Genomic DNA, 23227 nt, shown 5'->3' with positions numbered 1-23227 from the left:
GTTGGATGTGTTTGTGTTGTTGTTGTCTATGTGTGAGAGGGGAGAAAGGTAATAACCTGGTTATATCTCTTGCAAGTTCTGTAAATTTTAGTAACTGTGTCTTAAGCAAGCAATTTAGTATTAATGTTCAGTTTTCAGAAAATAAACACATTGTTGAAATCATTTGCTTGTTTTCATAATTCAGCTTGTTTTGTTGATGGCTATAAAAAAGCAATGCTAATTATTTGCGTATGGAAATTGTGGCATGTCATAGAGTCATAGAAACATATGAGGATATGAATTAAGAGCAGAAGTAAGCCATTCGGTGCCTCAAGCCTGCTGCATCATTCCTTTCCTCATAAGGCAACCTGTCCAATCAGGTGTCATTCTAGTAAACCTCCTCTGAACTTCCTTTTATACACTTACTTTCATCCTTGTATAATTTTAGTCCTTTACACAGTGTTCAAGTTGTGGTCTCATCAGTGCCCTGTCGAACTGGTCATTGACAGTTTTTTGTAGTTAGAACATCAGTCAGGCAAGGGAAAACTTCAAGACCTGCACCTTGTAATAACAGTGAGGTAACAATGTGGTGTGTCCTCATCATTTGTTACTTTTGGAGTTTCTGAAAGATGCTATAAATGTGGAATCTTTTTCCTTTTCAGTTGTTCAGGGGATTTGAATTTTGGAGGGACGAGGAAGGCAAGGTGTGGTTGGGAGAAACTGATCATGGTAAAATAATGAGCTTGTGAAACGAAGGAATTCTTTTGTTTTGGATGAAACTATCAAGGGCTTAAAGAATTTGATTGTGCTTTAATATTGAAACGATTAGTGCATGGTAATAATAAAATGCGCAGGATTACATTAACCGCATGATAATGAGTGTTAGTGTTGCATGAGTCATTGCATCAGTATTGTACAAGTTTGTGGTATTGTTTCAGATGGTAAAATCTTTTGGATAAAATGGAACACTGCCACTAAACTAATTAAGTAGCACATCACAGGTTTAGGAATAATGACTTCATGACAAAATGGAGATTTGGAGACAATTGCATCATGGCCCTTCTAGGGACAATTTAGCTAGTCCACACAAATGTTTCATCCTCGTCAAAGCCTCAAAATGAAAAAAATGTAACAACAATGAATAGACACATTCTATAAGTGTGAGGCTAGAAAAGCACAGTAGGCCAGACAACATCAGAGGATGAATAGACACATCTCTTACTTAAAGCAATAGACATGTAAAATAGGTTTGTGGGTAAGCTCCACTGAAAGAAGTAATATAAATAGCTTTAAGAAGGAATTAAGCTGACTTCAGACTACATTCTTTGGAAGCTTAAACCATTGCAAAACCGCACAAGTTGTAGGTGGGTCTTAGAGCTCATAGCTTCTGGGTGTTTAAAGATATTTGGAGATTTACTTCCCTATTTACGTTGTTGCATGAAATCAAACTTCACTAGGTTAGATTCATAATTTAACTGGGTTTTAAAAAAATTCAGTTTGAAATTAAGTTCTTAAATGTATTAAAAGAATTCTTTGCATTTTAAAAGTTTGAAAGTAATTCATTCTGAAAGCTGTGCTTCGAGAATGACCATTGCAAATTAAAAGTAGAAACATAATTTCTATTGTGATGAAGCTTGATAGATATTTATTTGAAACATAATTTTAACTACACTTTAGAAATTGACTTTTAATTTTCAATTCTGTGAACCTGTCACATTTGTTTATTTTTAAAGAAAAGTCATTTTGAGTTCAAAATTGTATTTGCAAGAAGTCATGTAAATTTCACTAAATGGCAAGTAGGCCACCTGGGGAGATAATTGCTAAGGTTTATCTGACGTGAATCTGTGACTAACAGACAGAGAGAGGCCAGAAGCAGGCTCACACAAATGAGGTCCATAACAAGAGATGTCATGTTACTACCAATCTTCAAGCCTTTAAACGTCGGTAAATCTGAGAAGTGTAGAAGGCATTTGGAAGATAGCTGCAGAGGTTGAAGGCTTTTGGAGGTGTCCAGAGAGGAAAAGATCATATAGGTTTGTTTAAAAACATGAGTTGAGGGAACTCACATTATGTAATTAATTTCTTGAGTGTTTTGGGTGTGAGGTTGACTTCCTTAAAAAGTAAGAATCGTGAAAATGCACAAATTTACCTAAAGGAAGCTGAATACTAAATCTGAATATTTACTCCTCTATTGTGGGATTTACATTTATGTTGGAAATATTAGTCTGTGTTTGTTAATTACTAGTACAGCAATCTTACCAATATGTTACTGATCTGCAGTAGCCAGTTGTTTGCATGAGTGTTTTTGAATTGCAAGCAGTTTAATCCACTGGCTCCATTTGATTCAACCTGACACTTTTTTTTTCCTGCTGTCCCTGGAAGGCAGGTTATTGTAATGTAGAGTGATTGGGAATGGCCGCAGGAGACGTAGTATGTTTGGAATGAGGAGGAGTGGAGACCGAGTATTAAGGTGATTAAATGAGAGGAAGCGTTCTCGGCCTGTGGTTGAGAGGGGAGCATGATGGGAGAAAGGGAGATCGATTAAAGCAGGTTAGCGGGATGATGGAAGAAAAGATTGGTGAAGGGTAGGGGACTAAGTCGTCTTATTGGAGTTAGGAATACACAATGATATTTGCATCAGGCAATTGACTACCAGGCTTCAAAATTATTCTATCAACCTCTGCTGACAAAGGACTTCCTTTGTATTCAAGAATAAGATATCCTGTTAACTTCAGTATGATTGTTCTAAAACTGTTAGGTTTTTTGGATGTCGACAAAGTAACTGCTGCATGGCAACCATAGTTTGCATTTGTGTTGGTCGTGTTCACCAGTATAAATTCTGGGTTCCTGGAACGTCTGGCATGGCTTCATATTCTCAGGCCTGTGGTGGCTAGAGGCTACTTGCTGAGGTAACCTAAATGGTTAGCAGTGACTGAATTGTATATGCCTTTGTATGTACATTGTTCCATTATTCAAAATGTCAAAACATCCAAATATAGTACAAGAAGAAGGTCTGATTTTTAAAAAAATTTTCTTTCGACTCATTAGTCATTTTCTAAGTTTTTGGAGCAGAGAAGACACCCTGTCATAGGTAAGTTATGAACCTGGCATAATCAAAGGACTATACTGCCTCCTTAGCAGATGGATTTAACGAGCTGGCAGAAAATTCAAGCCTCATCTGATATGACCTTCCTCTTTTCAAGTTTAATATTTTTTCCAAAAAAAAAGACTGTAAAACTCCATAAGCAGAACCCCTCCATTCACCTCTTGACTACCTGACAAATAATCATTTTGCAGTGCAAGCGTTGTGCACTCATCTGAACAATTTGCAAAATATACCAGTTTTGTTGAGTTGAAGCAACTATAGTGGATGTACGTCTTTTTGTCTACAAAGAAGAGGGCCTTGTGAATTAATATATGTAACTTCTGGTTGTGTAGGTATGCCACACTGTGAGCCCGACTGATAATCCTAAATTGTTTGTCAGTGCAATTCTTTGCACATTTCCGATTTAGTTAATAAGTGTAATCCAATTCAGTTGGTTATTGCCATTACCTTACTTGTAATGAACAGCCAAAATAAAACCCAAAAATGCAATGTGATACAATCGCCAGTTCTTTGGGACATGCAGCCTACGCACTCGCCGTCACATCAGCACTGAAGTTCATAATCCATGATTTTACTAATATTACTAATGATAGGCTCAACCTCTTATTGACAGTACCTAACTAACCCAGACTTGCAAGACACTCAACACAATGTCCAACATTAGATGTGCTACCATGATTGAACAACATGTGCTTAAAAATTCGATGTGTGAACGACTGCTGAACAATTTTGGGATTTTCATTCAGACTTGCTGTGTGGCGCGCTTGCATCTGCTTGAACCATATTGCCTCATTGCTAACATTAACATAGGCTCCATTCTTTGTACACAGAAAGGACATGTGTACATGGTCCCTGGTTTAACTCAGCAAAGTAGGTGACAGCCATTCCTGGTTCATTGCTCAGTGCATTACTTGTTGCCTTGACCAATCTGAGTCAACCTGATGGATTTTGTTAAGGTTTAAACAAAACCGAACAGTTAAGTGATGCATTCTCTATTTAATAACAAATCAGCGCCTTCCCTCGTGTGAACGTGCTGTTTTCCCTTAACTTGGTGTTTTTGGCAAGTTGTTCTGAGAGTGCAAGATGAAAAGCTTCAGCAAAATGTATTTTCTTAACAACACCTTACAAATCTTTAGAAACACTGTTTGTACCCTGTTTGCTTCCTACTTGGTCCAAAAATACTTCCCTTCCTGGGTAAATGAATGCTGAAGGGTCTAGGTCTGAAAGATGCTCATTTGGGACTTAATCCTCCATTATGGATTTTAGCATTACTGCCTAGAATGTCTGAGAGAATGTGATAGACCTCCTGCAACTTGCAGAGTGCAGCCTACTTGCTAAGAATCAAATTCTTTCTTGTTAGACCAACGAATAGTAATTGTCACTACTCAACATACCATGACAAATGGGGTTGTGCCAGTGAGATGAAACATCTGTGTAACATATTTTTCAGCAAAATCTTGCACTACATGCCAAAATGGTGAAAAGCTGTTTATGAATGCTCTGTGTATATTATGCTAATTTATGTTATTAGTTATTTGTGAATATTTGCAAAGTTTTACCCGAGTGTGTGCGCCTGCCACTAGGCAAATCGTTTTACACTATTGGTGTCTTCTGCTTACAGGTGATGATTCTGAATGTAAATGATAATAAATGATCAGCTGTATAGCAAGAAGTCAAATAGAGTGGATGGTGCCATGTTTTGTCTTTATTAAAACGTACTCAGATTTTAAAAAATGCAAAGTGCCAAGGGCAAATATTATTGTAATGCTAGAGTGGATTTTCAAACTAGCTTACGTTACCATTTTGACTGGCTGACTTGATATAGTCTGCGATAAATCATTTAAGGAAGACTAAAACGAAATATCATGAAGAAAACTGAATTTAACTTAACGTTGAGACTCTGATCCAGTTTTATTTGGTACATTTTGTCTTTTCAGGTTTTTTTCTTGAAGCCATCAATTCTTACAGATTTTTAAAGTTCCTAATACTAATTGGCTCTGTTCCCTGTATAGTTTTGCTACATTTAACATGCAGTCATAAATGCGGGCTTTGACTTCTAAGACTCCTAAGTTCTCAAGACCTGGATCCTTGCTGTGTCTGTATGAAGCTATGATCATGAAAAATGAGTAATGAGCACAGATCTTTGCCATGAGTTACTTTTTGACAAGAAAGTAAGTTGTGTGTTTTCATTCTCACCAGGTATGGAAAGCTTCTAAAGGGAAGCTTTGTCTTGTCAAAAGAAGCCTATATAATTTTAAGTTGAAATAGTCTTTCTTGTCCAAAAAATACTCACTTGTCACTTCTTGTTTTACAGAGCAATGCTTCCCAGTTGGATAGATCTACCATTAGCTGCTGGATGATTTCTGCATGCAGCACACAGTGAGAGAAATACAAGAAATTTAAACTAACTTTATTTTGCCATGCCATTACCTTTTGGGATAAAATTGAAAAGGACACGCAGATATACTGTCTCCAGTAAGAGCTGTTTGGTTGTACGAATCCAATTGCTGGATAATGGATTTCTGGAATTCACACTTTCTGTTGAAAGCACTGGCCAAGAATGTTTGGAAGCTGTTGCACAAAGATTAGAGCTGAGAGAGGTGAGGAATGAGCAAAAAGAGTGTCACATTTTAATTTATCTTCATTTTTATTCTTTAACAAAAATTTTTTAATCGTGAATATTGTAATCTTGATCAGCAGTGCTGAAGTTTGTGTAATGGGTAGCAATTTACTTAAGGTTTTTAAACAACACTTTGTTTATGGGCCCTTCATTATCTTGGCCAGTGTTTAGTATTATTATATACATTCCTAATTACCCTTGTGAAGGTGGTATTGAGCACCCTTCTTGAACTACGTCAGTCCTTGGGGTGTAGGTACCCCCAGAATATTATTAGGAATGTAGTCTCGGCTACAATGAAGGAACAGTAGTATTACAAATCAGAATAGTGTGTGTTTTGGCAGAGAACTAGTGGCTGATGATGCATGGAAGTACATAGATGTTAGAGGTCATGGGTGTGGAAGGAAGTTGCTATTGAAGTAACTTAAGGTGCTGCATTCCATCTTGTATAAAGTATAAGCCATTGCCACTATGCATTGATAGGAGAGGGAGTGAATGTTGAAGGTAATTAATGGGTACTAGTGAAGAAGGCTGTTTTGTCCTATATGCTATCAAGCTTTTTGTCATAATGAGCTGCATCTATCCAGGCAATTAGAGAATATTCAATCACACTTCTGATTTACACTTTGTAAATGGTGAACAGGATTTGGGGTGACAGAAATTGAATTACTTGCACAGAATTCTAGTCTCTAACCTGCGTTATATCTAGAGGATTTATATGGTTGGCCCAACTTAATTTCTGGTCAGTGGGCACCCCCTGCCCGTTGATACTGGGAGATTGAATCATTGAAAATCAAGCGGAAAAGGTTTGTTTGGGATGGTTGAAATCTTTGGACTCAGGGTTACCAACCGTTAGCAACTTGTGATCCATCAATCCTTCTTTCTCCTATTTAAAATAAACAAACGTCCCTCAGAGGTAATGTTACAGAGTCCAAAATGCAAATGAAACTTTGAAACTTAATTTGTCATTGGGAGGGGAGGGGTGGTCATGGTGCATGTCAGGCCCCAGGTGCCCAGCCTTCATGGAAGGCCTGAAGTATACTAGTGACAGTATATACTCCCTCTCGGAGGACACCTGGGTGTGGGTGTAACCAAGGAAGAGAGGCAGACGACTGCTGCCTGACCTTGTTAATAGCCACCTTGGCTGGGCCAAGGAGCAGACCCATAAGAAGGTCCTCCGATTTGCCTGTCTCTATCTGCACCATTTGCCTAAAGTTCAGGAGCATGGGCTGAAATATCAGAAAATGTTTCACACTCCTCTTAATAAAAGAGGGCCTTCAGTCTGTAACAGTCAATTTAAAGGTGTCAATGCACTCATTCGTCAAGTGTACAAAAATTACTGGCAGCCTGGGAATATGTGAAACTACTTGACCTAACATTGCATAGGACCACTGCATGCGACATAGAATCATAGAGATGTACAGCATGGAAACAGACCCTTTGGTCCAACTCATCCATGCTGACCAGATATCCTAAATTAATCTAGTTCCATTAACCAGCATTTGGCCCCTATCCCTCTAAACCCTTCCTATTCACATACCCATCCAGATGCCTTTTAAATGTTGTAATTGTGCCAGCTTATTCCATATAAGCACCACCCTCTGCATGAAAAAGTTGCCCTTAGGTTCCTTTTTAAACATTCACTCTCATCTTAAACCACTGCCTTCTAGTTTTGGACTCCCCTATCCTGGAAAAAAAAGACCTTGGCTATTCATTCTATTCATGCCCCTGATTTTATAAACCTCTATATGGTCACCCCTTAACCTCCACTTCTGGTAAAATAACACCAGCCTATTCAGCCTCCCCCTATAGCTCAAACCCTCCAACCCTGGCAACATCCTTGTAAAACTTTTCTGCACCGTTTCAAGTTTAACAACATCTTTCCTATAGCAGGGAGACCAGAATGAACGCAGTATTCCAAAAGTGGCCTAACCAGTCTTGTACAGCCGCAACATGACTGTAGACATCCTTTACTCAATGCACTGACAAGTAAAGGCAAGTGTACCAAATGCCACCTCCAACACACTGTATAGCTACGACTCCACCTTCAAAGAACTGTGAACCTGCACCCTAAGTTCTCTTTATTCGGCAACACTGCCCACTACCTTACCATTAAGTGTATAAGTCCTGCCCTGGTTTACCTTACCAAAATGCAAAGCCTCGCATTTACCTTAGTTAAACTTCATCTGCCACTACTCTGCCCATTGACCCATCCAATCAAATTCCTGTCATACTCTGAGATAACCTTCTTCACTGTCCATTACACGACCAATTTTAGTGTCATCTGCAAACTTGCTAACCGTCCTGACTATATTCAAATCCAGATCATTTATGTAAATGACAAAAAAACCATGGACCCAGCACCCAACATGTTTCATCCCAGATCCCTGATCCCTAATAGATGGAGAGGGAGTCCTGCAAGAGAGAACCCAACACTGAGGGTCCTCCACCACTGCCAGAAGGAATATCGGTGTGCCAAGATGCCAAACAAAATTTAAGGAAATGAAGGGTGCACAGCAGCAGCCCACGCAAGAAATCCCTCCATACTGACTGAAAGGACAAGAAGGGAATTTGCTCATGTTGGCCTAAGTTGTAGAGCATAAGTCTCTCAGCGCTTTGAGTGTGGGGCTAATGTGAAATTGTCCAAATGGGTCAATTCATATGGACGTCTACTGCACAGTTGACCCTGCTTGAAACCATGAGTGCACTTGGGACTAAGTGCAATTGTTTTAAGACTCTGGCTTTGGCTGTGTGCTGGACATCAACGGGCGTCTGACTGGTAACTTTCTGTGGCGCCATACAGATTATGCCAGAGTTTGGTTACTTCAGCGGCCATCTAAAGCTGTGTTGGTGAAGGTCTGAATTCCTGAGCAATGGCCCCTTAATGACAGCCTCTACTCCTGACGGGGCTGAGCCCAGGTGTTAGGCACCATATCCCAAGCCATGATGAGGTTCTCTTCAAAGATGGGTAACCCTGTAAAGAGTTAGGAAAATCTGTTTGACCTTTGAACAAGAGCTGCATGTCATAATTGAGGCCACACATTTGGTGGAAGAAATGTTGCCAGAGCGCACCATCTAGCAGGGCGTTCAGCATAAAGATGTCAATGCATGTCCTGAAGACAGAACATTGCAGCTTGCATATAAAGGCAGAGCAATGCTAGATACCCAGGTAGAGCAGATAATTTGTGCTCAAGGTGAAGGGCCTGAGTTTCTCTAGCAGGGATTGTATCCATCACTGACACTGACTAAGAATCTGGAGCATGTTTCCTGGTATATCTATGTATAGGAAGTAGCAGAGTACATGCGTTGGAAATCTCGCATCATCCGGTCAGCTGGATCTGAAAATATCAGGAACATGTCATCAGTGCAAGCTGCAAGGAATATCCAAGTTCAGCCTGCACAGTGCAAAACCTGACAACCCCCTCTGCAAGAGACAAAAGAATGACTCCGTACAAGTTGAATGTACGTGGCCAGACAAGAGACACCTTTAAAACACTCCTGAAGCCAAGGGTCGTCTTCAAAGACCAGTTAACCTAAGTTAGACACTGCGTGGTGTGATACAGATGTCAGGGCTGAGCAACATAACGTTTCCCAAACCCTAATTCTCAGAATCTCGAATAAACAACCATAATCCATCGTCTTGCATGCCTTCTCCTGGTCAAGTAACAAGAAGGCGATGGACAGATCGTTCCTACGGTAAAGATGGAGCAAGTTCTGGACCACATAGAAGTTATATATGGTCTGACCTGGGATAGTGTAGGATTGATCAGGGTGGGACCTGTTATCTAGCATAGTGCCAAGGTAGGAAGACATTGACCTAGCAAAAATTCTGCATTCTGTCCTGAGTGGGGAGACTGTGATGCCAGTTTTCAAGGTGCTGGTCACCCTTCTTTGGCAGTAGGGTTGTAACAACCCTGTGCTCCCTGCCCCCCCCAGGACTGGCACTTTAGTTCTTCTCCATTAAGTCCCAGAATACATTGTGTAACTCCTTGGTCAACTTGTCCATTCTTGGGGATTTGCCTGTGGAGGACACCAATGAGCTCCTCTAGAGTAGCTAATGCACCTAGATGTTTGGTGCTTCCTGAGTCAACCTGCGTCAGGTTTTCCTGTGCCAGTATCCTTATTGGATGTGAAGAGAACAGGGTGTTGTAATCGGTTCAGATTTGAGCTTTGGTGTTCTCAGGATTTGAGTGATCTTTTGCTGGCCAGCTGCATAAGGAACTGCTCATGGAACCCATGCCATTTTTCTAGCCAGCAGAAGAAGAGGGATATGTGGCTTAGGTGCTGCAGCAACTGGACTTACAAACTCATTCTTTTACCTTGGGACCCAGCAAACCGCCGGTCCTTTACCATACCCTCCTCTTTTTGCCTCCTACAGGGTCTGATCCTTGGCAACCTGACTAAGATCTGACTCCAGGTCGAGTACCTGCTCCAAGCTTTTTGATCCTGGCTATCTCATTGTTGACCCCTTTTACGTATTGCTGCCACAAAGATATGAATGTATTTTGTTTTTTTTTTAATTCTTGATTAAATTGAGAGCTGTTCGAGACCAATGCTTGAAAAGGATGGCTGCAAGTTTTGAAAAAGTCAGTTTTGACACGCATGACAAGCATTGTAAACCTCTTTGGGAGAGGCAGTGGCCGGGTGATATTATCTCTGGTGTTAATCAGGAGAACCAGGTTCGAATTCCACCATCTGCTTTGGCGGGATTTGAATTCAATAAAAATCTGGAATTAAATGTCTAATGATGACTATGATTGTCAGGAAAAGTCCATCTGGCTCAGTAATGTCCTTTAGGGTAAAAAAAAAACTGCTGTTCTTACATGTGACTCCAGGCACACAGCAATATGTTTGACTCTTAACTGCCCTCTGGGCAATTGGGAATGGGCAATAAATGCTGTCCTGGCCAGCATTGCCCACATCCTGTGAATGAATTATTGCTTGTTCTTCTTTAATTATTGGGATTTGAGTTATAGATGATTTGGAGCCAAGGGGGATGTACTGATACAACTTTCGCTGGCAACCAGAAATTAATAGGCACCTGGTGATTGATTAGTTCATAGACTAATCAATGACTGTAATTTGTTTTTGCGTAACTGAACAGCTTGGAACCGGGAACAAGTTAGAGAGTGAGAGAGAGCGAGGGCCGGGGTGGGGAAAAGTATTCAGTTCTTCTCCAGCTGAGGAACAGTTACTCTGCTTTCATCCTGAAGAAAATAAGTTTTTACATTTCCTGCAGCAGTTATTGTAAGCTGTAACTTTTCAGTAAGAGACTTTTTGTAATGGACCAGCTTCCTTGTGTCTCTTACCAAACAGTGGAAGCATCTGGAGAAAAATGTTCGCTGCCCAGCATATTGCTTCAGAAAAGTCATAAGGATTACTTAAACACCTGTACCCAGGAACAAAGGCTACTTTCCAGCTTTGCCCCTCTGTTCAATAACCTGGTTCTCTGTTAGTTTTATCTGCCTGTTTGTGTAAGGGGGCAGGGGGTTAAAAGGGGATTAGAGTTTTTTTAATTAATAGTGTTATGCTGATGGTTTTCCTGTAGCTAAAGTTACTTGTAATGAATAGCAGTTATTGTTCAGAACAGAAACCTGGTCCATGCTTTATATCAAGTTGGGTCTGAAAGTCAGGTAAATTGGGTGAATTTTAAAATAAAAACAACTAACTTTTTGAGATGGCTCAGGGAATGCTGGGTCTTGATTCCAGCGTGCTGCCCCACAGTGAGTAGTGACAAACCCAAAGTATTCTTTATATAGCCGGTCAAGTTCAGTTTCTGGTGAGTAGTAATCCCTGCCAGAATGTTAATAGTGGGTGATTCAGCAATTGTAATGTTTTGACTATATGGGGAGATGGTTTTTGCCTTGAAATTGAGTGACATGATGTTATTTACCACTTAGCAGCCTAAGCCTGGATTTGTCCAGGTCTTGCTGCATTTGGCTGCAGACTATTTCCGTATCTGAGGAGCCAAGCACTGTATAATCATCAGCAAGCATCTCCATTGCTGACCTTACGATGGAAGGAAGATCTTTGAAGCAGTCGAAATGGATAGACCAAGGCCACGATCCCGAGGAACTGTCAGCATGTGAAAACCCTTGGCCCTGAGAGTGTTATACTCTTAGACATATTGAATTATATCTGCTGTCTGGAACAATTTATTCTGGTTAAGATCTTTTTTCAAGGTGAAAATAAATAATGTTTCCACTTGGCATAGTATCAGCATAATTAAGACAGGAGAGGAATAGAGAGTTCACATTTTTAATGTCTTGTGGGTTAGGATTTATTGAGTGATTTTTTTTTTTTTTTTTTCCCCCTCTCTTTTACAGGTCACTTACTTCAGTCTGTGGTTCTATAATAAGCAGAACCAATCTCGATGGTTGGATCTGGAAAAGCCCATGAAAAAGCAGCTAGATAAATATGCCATTGAACCTACAGTTTATTTTGGTGTGGTATTCTATGTACCAAGTATTTCACAACTTCAGCAGGAGATTACAAGGTATGGAATGTCAGAACTCATTTGTAGATGATGTTAGAAGAAAATATCTCAATATAGTCTTCAAGATAGCACTTGAGCAATTAGTCATGACCCCTATCCTTGATTTAGTAGGATATTCAATATGGTGCATAATTTTTCTACAAGCGCAAGATTGAAAATTAGATAGTTTCTTTGAATATAGCTTATTAAGCATTGATATTAACGTAAATATCAAAAATCCTGTCCTGAAGTTCAAGCTAACAAAATGTCTAGTTAGTTTACATGAAATTAAATAAAATAAATTTTCACAAACTTTTAAGTTATGCTTAGACATTCAGCCCATTTCCTAATGTTATTAGCATCACACGAGTTTGTAGTGCATACCCTATGTTAAATTTACACATCTAAGTTGACTGATCTTAGCTGGTGCTGTGAATGGGGGTCAGTGTATGGTCCAGAATACTCTTGGTGAAGGGGGGAAAAAATGGTTGGCTAACAGTTGTATCATTCTTTGTATAATAACTACATGCATAGTTGGGGAAGAAATTTGTTTATATGGTTAACTGCTTCAAGCATTGCAACTTGTTTCTACAGATTCCAGTATTATCTACAACTGAGGAAAGATATTTTGGAAGGTCGCATACCTTGCTCACTAGACCAAGGAATTCAGCTTGCTGGTTTAGCTGCACAGGGTAAGGAATGATATACTATTGATTCCAAAGCCTACGTGATGCATCATTTTAATACAGTCTTTTAGAACAGTCATGAAAGCTACATGTCTGTTCTGGTTTTCCAATTGATCTTGTCTTCCTTGCTTGCAGTCAATGGACTGACAGGATGGGAATTGCAGAGGTTCTGGCCATAATCTTCCAGTTCTCCTTTGATATGGGGGTTGTGCTAGAGGACTGAGAAATTACAAAGGTTTCACCTTTAATCAGAAATATATCTAAGAAATATATCTAAGAATTAGCCTAGAAACTATAGGCAAGTAATTTTACCATGTATGACAGGAAAGCTTTTTTAAAAACAATAAGCGAAGGCAAAATTAATAGTTTGAGAAGTGTGAGTTAATAAAGGAATGCAGCACAAAGATTTGTTAAAGGCAGTTTGTCCTTAACTATCTTATTTGAGGCTTCTATAATATAACACAAAAGGGTGGATGTTAATAGTACAGTTGATGTGCTGTACATGGACTTCCAAAAGGTGAACATAATAAGTCTGTTAGCATTATTGAAGTCCATGGAATAAAATATAGAGCTGACATCAATATGAAGCTGGCTGGAAGGCAGCAAGCAGAAACAGTTTTTCAGACTGAAGGAGCGATTCTCCAGGGTTCAGCATCAGTGTCACTGGTTTTCTTGACCCATATTAATAATCTGGGTTCGGGTATTCATTCATGTATGTCCGCTGTGCTAGAAGTCAGATCTTTGACTCATAGTCTCCTGATGCTTCGCCCTGTGCCTTTTTTTTCTTAGCTGTTTTGTTATTGACCATCGTTTACCATCGCCATTCACTCTCAGACAGGGCAAGAATGTCCCAAGTCTTGCTGAACAGGAATGGGAATCAAACACACATCATTCAGGTTTTTGCTGAACCACACACTAAACTGAGCAATGTGGTCAAATTTGGGTGTTCAAGGCACAATTTCAGAATTTACGGATGACTCAAAACTTGGAGATATTTTGACTAGTGAGGAACTTTGAGCACATAAGTAGGCTGTGGAATGGACAGATGTCACGGGTATAATTTAATGCCGAGAAGTGTGAAGTGATACAATATTTTCATTCATCATGGAATGATGCTTTGTCCTAGATAGTCTTGAGCTTGCTTGTGTGTTGTTGAAGCTGCACTCATCCAGGCAGTTGGAGAAAATTCCGGTATACTCTTGACTTGTGCCTCATAGATAGTGGACAGTCACTGGGGAAGACAGAGTGGTGAATTACTTGATGCAGAATTCCAAGCAAGTGCGCTGTGTGAACAGCAGTATTTACATGTTTGACCCAGCCCAGTGGTCAGTGGTATCTCCCAACATGTTGATAGTGTGTGACTCGATCATGGTAACAATGATTAACTCTCTCTTGCTAAAAATAATCATTGCCTGGTGCTTTAATGGCTTGGAGGTCACTTGCTACATATCGGTTTGCTACAGACCGTTTCAGTATCTGAGGAGTGGTGAAAGGTATTAAACATTGTACCTCTTCAAATGCCCCACTTCTGACCTTTTTTTATAATGGAAAGAAGATCATTGACGAAACAAGAGATGGTTTGACTTCAAACAACCCTAACTACAACCATCTTCCTCTGTGCTTGATATGGTTTGAACCAGTGGAGAACTTTCTCACTAATTTCCAGTGATGCCTGTTTTTTTTTTTCTGGAGGCTCCTCGACACCATACTTGGTCAAATGTTACCTTGATGTTAAGGGTAGCCATTCTCACCTGACCTCTTGCAGACAGTTCCTTTTGTCCATGTTTGGATTGCAGCTGTAATGATGTTAGAAGCTAAGTGGCCCTGACGACCCAAACTAAACATCCTGGACAAGTTATTCCCTTTTTAAGTACTGCTTATTAGCATTGCTGACGACCCTTTCCATCACTTTATTAATGATCAAGAGTAGACTGATACGTTGGTAATTGTTCTGCTTTTTATACACAAGACATAGCTGGATATTTTTCTACATTGTCAGGTAAATTGCAGTTTTGTGGTGTTCTAAAATAACTTGGCTCGGGATATAATCATTTCTGGAGCACAAATCCTCTCTGCTATTGCTGAAAAGTTGTCTGGCCTCATAGGTCTTTGCAGGGCTTTCATCAATTTCTTGATCTTCATGTGGAATGAATTGATTGACTGAAGGCTAGGACCTCAGGAGGAGCCTGAGGTGGATCCTCCGTTCAACACTTTCTGGCCTCAGGAGGAGCCGGAGGTGGGTTCTCCGTTCAACACTTTCTGGCCAAAGATGGATACACATGCTTCAGCCTTGTCTTTGCTGGGAATATTTATACAACCACCTCCTTTTAATTATTCACCACCATGCAAGGCTGCAGAGCTTAGATCTGCTGTGGTGATTGTGGGATTGCTTAGTCTGTTTCTGTTATTAGCTGCTTAGCTCCATCAAGTTGACACTCGTTTTTGGAACATCTGGTGCTGCTGCTGGCTTGCCATTCTGCATTCTTCACTGAATTAGGCTTGATCTCCTTCCTTGATAGTTGTGGTAGCTTGGGAGATTGCATGGTTGAATACTGTTCTGTGGCTGTTAGACCTGTTAGACCTCTAGCAACTCAAAACTGAGTTTCCATGATCTGCTCAAAATCTGTCCTATTTGCTATGATGGCAGTGTCTCAGTGTATGTTACATAGGAAGACGGGCTTCATCTCTACATTTACAACACAGTGGCCACTGCTTTGATACCATTATGGACAGGTACATTTGTGACCTGTTGGTTAGGACAAGGTCAAACGTTTGAGCAACAAATGAAGCTAGCTGTTTCCAGCAATTTTCCCATTGCAGAATCCCATCTAATGTTGGATGCTGTTGCAAGTGAAGACTGATTATATATGGTGAGAACCTTATTTGTTGTGAATAGATGAAGTGATATGCCGTTTTATATGATCTGCCAGTCTTTGGGACGTACAGCCTTATATCCGGTATCACGCCGGCACTGAAATCCTTATACCATGTTATGCATTGGTGTAATATGCAGAATGTCTTTTTCTCGTAGTCACAGAGTCATAGAGGTCTACAGCATGGAAACAGGCCCTTCGGCCCAACTTGCCCATGTCTCTCAGTTTTCACAATTAAACTAGGTCCATATCCCTCTATACCTATCCCACCTATGGACATGTCTAAATGTTTCTTAAATGATGAAATTGTACTAGCTTTCACCACGACCTCTGGCAGCCCGTTCCAGATGCTCATTCTCTGTGTGACAATTGCCCCTGTGGATCCTTTTGTATCTCTCCCCTCTCAGCTTAAACCTATGACCTCTAGTTTTAGACTCCCCTATCATGAGCAAATTTTGTTGGCTATCTACCTTATATGTGCCTGTTTGTGATTTTATACTTGACAGCAGCATCTTATTAGTGGCAAATAATCACTTGTGTTGCCACTGCATGGTAACAGTGTGAAACAGTTGGCCTGTTGCTTAACCTTATCTGAGGTAGATTGGGCACTTCTTAGGACCAAGAGGACTGCCTTTAGGGCCTTTCATAGTTGAGGATTTAGTGGAAAATCCTGTGTGTATGAAGAATTGAGTGACAACAAATTTTAGGATTGCCTTTTGGGCTTGCAGTGTGATGCAGTTGTGTGAACTGGAAGCTACGTACAGGGTCTGGTTCTTTGCAGGTAGACATAACATTTATGCAAAAACTGTTTCAACTCGACAAAATAGCTAACAGCCATTGTCTGGTCCAGGTATTGTTTTGAGAAATGAATTAACCAGAGCTAATCTGCTTGGGTTAAAATTTAAACAAAGCCAGATGGTTTACTGTCAATCATCATTTAATTGGTGCACTCTACATGGCAATGCTGCTGCTGGTCAATCCACTTGTCAACTGATTAGCACTTTTCTCCTGTACGGTTGGTTTTTACCTTGACTTGGCAAAGTTGTGAAATGTCCTGATGAGTGCAAGATGGAAAGATTTGAAAAATATCGCTCTTCAGCAATACTGGAGTTGTGTATTATCAAATAGCTATTAAACTAATTGTTAAAACTATGTATGTTTCCACTGCTCTGTATCATGAATGTCGTGATGATTTTTAAATATCTGCAGGTATGTAGTAGCTTTTTGAAGTCCATTTCTGGATTGTTTTTCAGTAATTGTTGAGTTGAGACCCACCAAGATATTTATCTCTCACCAGTTCAAATATCTCCCTTTTCAAGAATATAACAATTAGACAAGTATTATGCTCACTTTTGTGTTTGTAGTCAAAGTGCATATTCTGGAAAGTGTTAACTTATTGTTTGGACTTTTTTCTTTTCTTTCTTGCACCACCCTCTTTCTTCAATCCTGCTGCCTCCATCCTGTGAAGACTTAAAAATCAGTTTGATAGCTGCTTAATTGTGAAAACTAAGACCCACCTAATTAACCAATGTCAAGTATCAATTCAGGTGTCAGTACAAAAATATTTTTTTTCAACAATAACACCAGATTAATCACTTTTTATTTAATAACAATTTATTTTTACCTGTATTACTACTGCTGAGTAAAATGTAACCTAAAGTTTTAGCGATATTCTTTGTTCTAACCTTTTACTGATGTATGAAATAGATTTCAAATCCTTGCTTATCAAAATACATTCCAGAGTTTCTTTGGTTAGCTATGTACTCTGATATTACTGTGATTTGTTTTTACAGCTGATTTTGGAGACTATGATCAGTATGAATCCCAAGACTTCCTCTACAAGTGTGATCTTTTTCCAGTTGTAAGTTCTGTTAGCATATTTTGCATAAAATTTTAAATGCTTAACACTTAGGCGTAAATGTTATTTTTAAGCAAACAACTTCTGGGTGTTAGAAATAGGAAGTATTGGTTTTATTGCAGACTCTGTTCCAAAGTGTTTGGCTGTATATGACACCTTTATATAGCACCTTTAACGTAATCAGAAGGCCAAAGGTATTTCACGTGCACATTATGAAACTAAATATAATATCAAATGTTGCAAAATGGGGTAGAGTACTTGCGGATTGGGAGGCAGGAAGTTAAAATTTGGTGTTTGTAAAATGTCAGGTTGGGAAGCATTGTGTAGCCCCTTTAAAAATAATGTGCTTTTTCTGTGCTTAGAGATTTAAAATGGATGTCCGTGTGCAGCAGCTTGAAAGTTTGCAAGTACATAGAGAGCACCTAAATTGAAACATTTTGTATTGAAAGGCCGTACAGTAAACAGGCCAAGCAGGAGGTTCTTTTTACCAAGACAACAAGTTTTTGAATTTAACCAAGCAATTTGAACCAGGCACTTAGATACCAAAAAACCTATTAAATTTAAGTACAATGGTTTTGATAACATAGGACTAATCCTATTGTAAGAAATATTGACATGTTATCAAGGGTAAAAAAAAAGGGGGCAGTTGGACAAAGCCCCAGAGCTAAGAGCCCTCAGCTCTCGAGAATTGCTGGCTGTTGGCCTCCTCTATGTCTTGGAGAAAGTGCCATGTATATAACAATGGTACCAACAGAAGAACTAGTTAATATTCCTGACAGAAGAATTGACGGAGAAGGTGCAGAACATTGCGTAATTTGGCTGTAATGTTGGGGCAGCACAGTGGTTAGCTCTGCTGCCTCATAGCACCAGCGACCCGGGTTCGACACCACTCTCGGGCAACTATCTGTGCGGAGTTTGCACGTTCTCCCAGTGTTTGCGTGGGTTTCCTCCCACAGTCCGAAGATGTGCAGGGTAGGTGAATATTTCGTGCTGAATTGCCCATAGTGTTCAGGGATGTGTAGATTAGGTGGGTTATAGGGGGATGAGTCTGTGTGGATGCTCTGAGGGTCGGTGTGGATTTGTTGGGCTAAAGGAACTGTTTCCACACTATAGGGATTCTATGTTCCTATGAATGTTGAGAGACTTTGCAATATACTTGTATAAGTGGGACATGTATTTATTGGAACAGCAAACCATTAGAATCTTGTGGTTTTCGGGAATAGTTAGTAGTTAGAAGGGATTTATTCTGTTTAATAGTTTAGTCAATTTGTTCACTGTTAGATAAATTGTCACTTGTTGACTTTAAAGCGAGTGTCAGGGATTTATTTTATTTAATCACTAGAAGTTGCTGAAAGGCAATTACACCACTTTTCACACTCCTTTTACAGATTATAGGGCGAGGTGCTTCTCTTTTCTTTTGTGTTTTGGTTTTAGTTCTCAGAGGGGGCAACCTCCACTTTATAACACAAGTCATGAGATGCTAGCTTAGATGACCAAAAGCTTGGTCAAGCAGGTGGGTTTTAAGGAATGCATTAAAGGAGGAAATGAGGTACAGAGTTAGCAATGTGTGGAGTGGGTATTTCAGAGCTCAAGTCCTAGGCAAATGAAAGTGCAGCCACCAATAATGAACAATTAAAATGGGGAGTGCCTAAGAGACCAGGATTAGAGGAGCCAGGTAGAATCATAGAGCCATACAGCATGGAAACACACCCTTTGGTCCAACCAGTCTGTGAAACATAATCCCCAGACTAAAGTAGTCCCAAATGTCTGCTCCTGGCCCATATCCCTCCAAATTTTTCCTTTTCATGTATCCATCCAAATGTCTCTTAAACGTTGTAATTGTACCCCCATCCACCACTTCATCAGGAAGTTTATACCACATGTGAATCACCCTCAGTGTAAAAACTTGCCTCATGTAATTTTTAAATCTCTCCTCAAAAATGTATCCCCTAGTCTTGAAATACCTCAAATTAGGGAAAAGACAACTACCATTAATTCTGTCTATACCTCGCTATTTTATAAACTTCTACCAGGTAACCTCTCAACCTTCTACGCTCCAGTGGAAAAATGTCACAGCCTATCCAGTCTTTCTTCACAACTCAAACCTTCCATACCCAGCAACATCCTGGTAAATCTCTTCTGAACCCTCTCCAATTTGATAATACCTGTCCTATAACTGGGCGATGAGAACTGGACACCATATTCCAGAAGTGGTGTCACCAATATCCTGTACAACTTCAGCATAGCGTCCCAACTCCTATACTCAAAGGACTGAGCAATGAAGGCAAGCATGCCAAACAATTTTTTTAACCACCTCGTTTATATGTGATGCAAACTTTAAAGGATTATATACCTGCACCCATAGGTCCCTCTGTCCTACAACACTACCCAAGGCCCTACCATTAATTGTACAAGCCCTACCCTTGCTGTACCAAAATGCAATACCTCGTATTTACCCAGATTGAACTCTATATGCCATTTTTCAGCCCATTGACCCATTTGATCAAGATCCCTTTATAATGTTAGGAAACCTTCTTCACTGTGTCCTATGCCACTTAGTTTGGTGTCATCCTCATACTGAACATTCCTTCTATATTCTCATCACAGAAGAGGACCCAGAATCGATCCCTGTAGAACACTGCTGGTCACAGGCCTCCAGTCTAAAAAGCAACCCTCCATTGCTCTCTGTCTCCTGCCATTAGATATCGGAGGCTTCTGCAGCTTGAGATTACAGAAATAGAAAGCACATCACCCAATGAGGGATTTGAAAGATGAGAATTTTAAAATTTTATGGCTATGCGTCAAAAGGGAAAACCTTTCCCATCAGAGCTGACGTAAAATACAGTGTGATGTCAGCAACCCATTTGCAATATTATGGAAGGTGAGCAAAAATGTTGAAGTCGGAACTTAGCCGACTGTCTTGGGGTGGGGGGGATAAAAAGAGTAAAATTATTGAGCTTGGTTAAATTTTTCTTCTCCCCCTCCATTTTTTTTAAGTGATTGAATTGGAAAATATTTGATAATGATTTACACCAGGTATGAAGAAGTGGGACCATGGTTGTGCAACACGGCAGCATTTGAGTGTCATTAGACCTTACTTGTTCACACTTTTAGGCTGTTAGGGCAAAGAGAGAAAGCGAGACCGGCCACATGGAGCTCTGAGAGTAGTGGTCGTTATCCTGGCCAAAGAATCTGATTGAACCTTCCTACAAGATGTCAGGACTGGGAGATCATGTTTTGAGAGCGCAGTTGACTAAGCCAGTAGCTGCAGAAATGTGCCAGCTTGAGGGCCAGAGTCTAGACAGTAAGAATTTTCAAAATGCAGTTGTAAGTAAAGGAAAATAAATTTGAGTATTCGAGGCAAAATTATTTTACTGCCTAAAACAGTCCAAAGAACACTTTATATAGCATGTGAAAATTGTATTAGTGAGTAGTGTCATAAGTTCACGTTCGTTTCTTCTGTGATAAAGTGAAGCCAAACATTTATTAAGTATGGTGTCAAATACAGAAGGCTTTTTGTTTAATTTACGTTATTCAACAAGACTGTTTTGTCTTTTTACCTTGCCATTCCCTGACCACACCTCTCTGACCTTGCAAAGAATTGGATTCAAGATGAAAGGATGCTTCAAGAAGCAACACAGAAAGTTGCTTCATTATATCGGAAATTCAGGTGAAGTATATATCCAAATTAATCTTCCCCTCATTGTAAGGTTTTGGGGTGCACTTTAACTTTAATTGCAAGACCTAAGTCAGTTGTAGTTATAATTAATTCCAATTCAGTCTTGTTATGAAATATTTGTAGTAGGTGGGAGTTGAACCTGCATCTTCTAACCCAGAGGCAGAGTCACAAGCACTGTGCCACAAGACTCTCGATCACAATTATAGACCAAGTTTTGAAAGAGCAAACTTAAAATTTTACTTGTCTTAAGTTGCATGATCCATTCCAATTGCAAATATATTTTCTCATCTTTTGTGGAATCTATTAAGTTTATCATAACAAGTACAAAATAAATGGTACTTAATAAAAACAGTTGGATTTCAGTCTCTCTGCTGCAAGTTCATGACGTTAGTTTGACTGGGCACAGATCTATAATGTTCTTTTTGACTACAGTACCTTTATCATCATACTTGCTTCATGTGCGTTGAGCCACGAAAGTCCAGACCTTATTAACCTTTGCTAGTTACTAGCCCCTGTGCATAATCAGAGGCACCCTGAACTCTGATTAGTTTGTTAGTGCATGAACAGTTCATGGTTAACCTTAGATTAATTAAGTAATACCTGTCCAATTCCTGGTTGGTTTCTTTTAAAGTATTGGTCATTTTAGTAATATCATTTCTTACTGTCTCCTCATTCATTTTTTAATATGTCAATTATTTTAAGAGATCTTCCTTTTGGTAACAGCTTGTTCTCCCTTACCAATTCCATAAACCTTTTCGAAGATGAGATTGTTCCAGCAAACTTTAAATATGTCTGCTCAGAGTATGTAGTGTCACTTCCTAAATCATCCCAAATTATACATTTGAGAATTGTGGAAACCCTATCAATATCCTTTAACTACAAAATCCATGTGGAACTCCACAGTAACCGTTGATTTCTAAAACAACCTAAAGCACAAAATAACTATACAGGTCTATACTCATTTTGTTGCCATATTCAACTGTACCTTTGAGTAAACCTGTGGCCACTTCAAAAGCATTTTCACATTTGCCAGCATAAGTTTGCATTAGCTACATAAATCAGTCTCCTTACTTTTGACATTATGCATAGCTTCTTGCTTATAGAAACAGTTTTTCAACTGACAACATTTAAATAGAATATCATTTAATTCTTTACATGCTTAGTCAATTGTTTTGATTATTAAAAAGTAACTCAGTCCCACACCTCCATGGCCCTGCTGAAGGATACCATTGAACAGTGGAATATGTAGTCCGTGTCCCATGCAACAAAAATCCTGATCTCTCAATTGTGGTCACAATCGAATGGTGGATCAGACTCTGGCCGAATGGCCGTGTTCTACTGCTGTATCGGATGGTCTTACGGTGTGTGTGGAATGTATCTAATAGAGATCAAAGATTTCCTTTTGGAAACCGTGAACAATTAGAATGAAGCAGTTACAGTTTATAGTATATTTGTGTGTGTCTCACACTAGCAAATTCAGACAGTATGTCTGATGTGTCAAATCTGGCCATCATCAATAGTTGTTGCGGAACAAAGGAACAGAAGAGCATTTGATGTTTTAACAACATTGTAGTATACACTTTACAATGTAGGAGCTGAAGTAGGCCGTTCAGCCCATGAAGTCTGCTCTGCCATTCAGTGAGATTATGGCTTTAAATACATAATTGTGATACAGAATCAATGATTTGTCAGTAAATTTACTCAACTAAAATGTGTATGCATTGAAGGATTTTGCAGTAAGATTGAATGAAAACAGCAAGGATATAATGAGACCGCTAGCAAAAGAAAAGGTCATACTTTGAAATGGAGAGGTTTTGAAACTTTTTTTTCCAAGCTTGGAAGTGTGAGTAAGATTAACCTATAGATACCTTTTGGCATTTTAATTGTGTCAGAGATAGTAGGAACTGCAGATGCTGGAGAATCCGAGACAACAAGGTGCAGAGCTGGATGAACA

The 23227-nt window shown here is 39.5% G+C and overlaps 1 protein-coding gene across 2 annotated transcripts in view; it reads left to right on the top strand.

The window, feature by feature from the left end:
• ptpn21 (protein tyrosine phosphatase non-receptor type 21) overlaps positions 1 to 23227 on the top strand; it is an 89988-nt gene that overhangs the window by 2470 nt on the left and 64291 nt on the right. Inside the window, exons 2-6 of one of the 2 annotated variants that reach the window (XM_048600013.1) lie at positions 5400 to 5685; positions 12029 to 12198; positions 12772 to 12869; positions 17530 to 17597; positions 21194 to 21264. In XM_048600013.1, the coding sequence (XP_048455970.1) occupies positions 5506 to 5685; positions 12029 to 12198; positions 12772 to 12869; positions 17530 to 17597; positions 21194 to 21264 (587 nt within the window). In that variant the 5' untranslated portion in view covers positions 5400 to 5505. Of the gene's footprint in view, positions 1 to 5399; positions 5686 to 12028; positions 12199 to 12771; positions 12870 to 17529; positions 17598 to 21193; positions 21265 to 23227 lie in introns of those variants that run through there. The other variant, XM_048600014.1, reaches the window with a different exon arrangement.

Source organism: Rhincodon typus, chromosome 8 (genome assembly GCF_021869965.1).
Source record: "Rhincodon typus isolate 14 chromosome 8, sRhiTyp1.1, whole genome shotgun sequence".
Lineage (NCBI taxonomy): Eukaryota > Metazoa > Chordata > Chondrichthyes > Orectolobiformes > Rhincodontidae > Rhincodon > Rhincodon typus.
The sequence above is the reverse complement of the archived record's forward strand: the minus strand, read 5'-3'. Positions and strand labels throughout refer to the sequence as shown.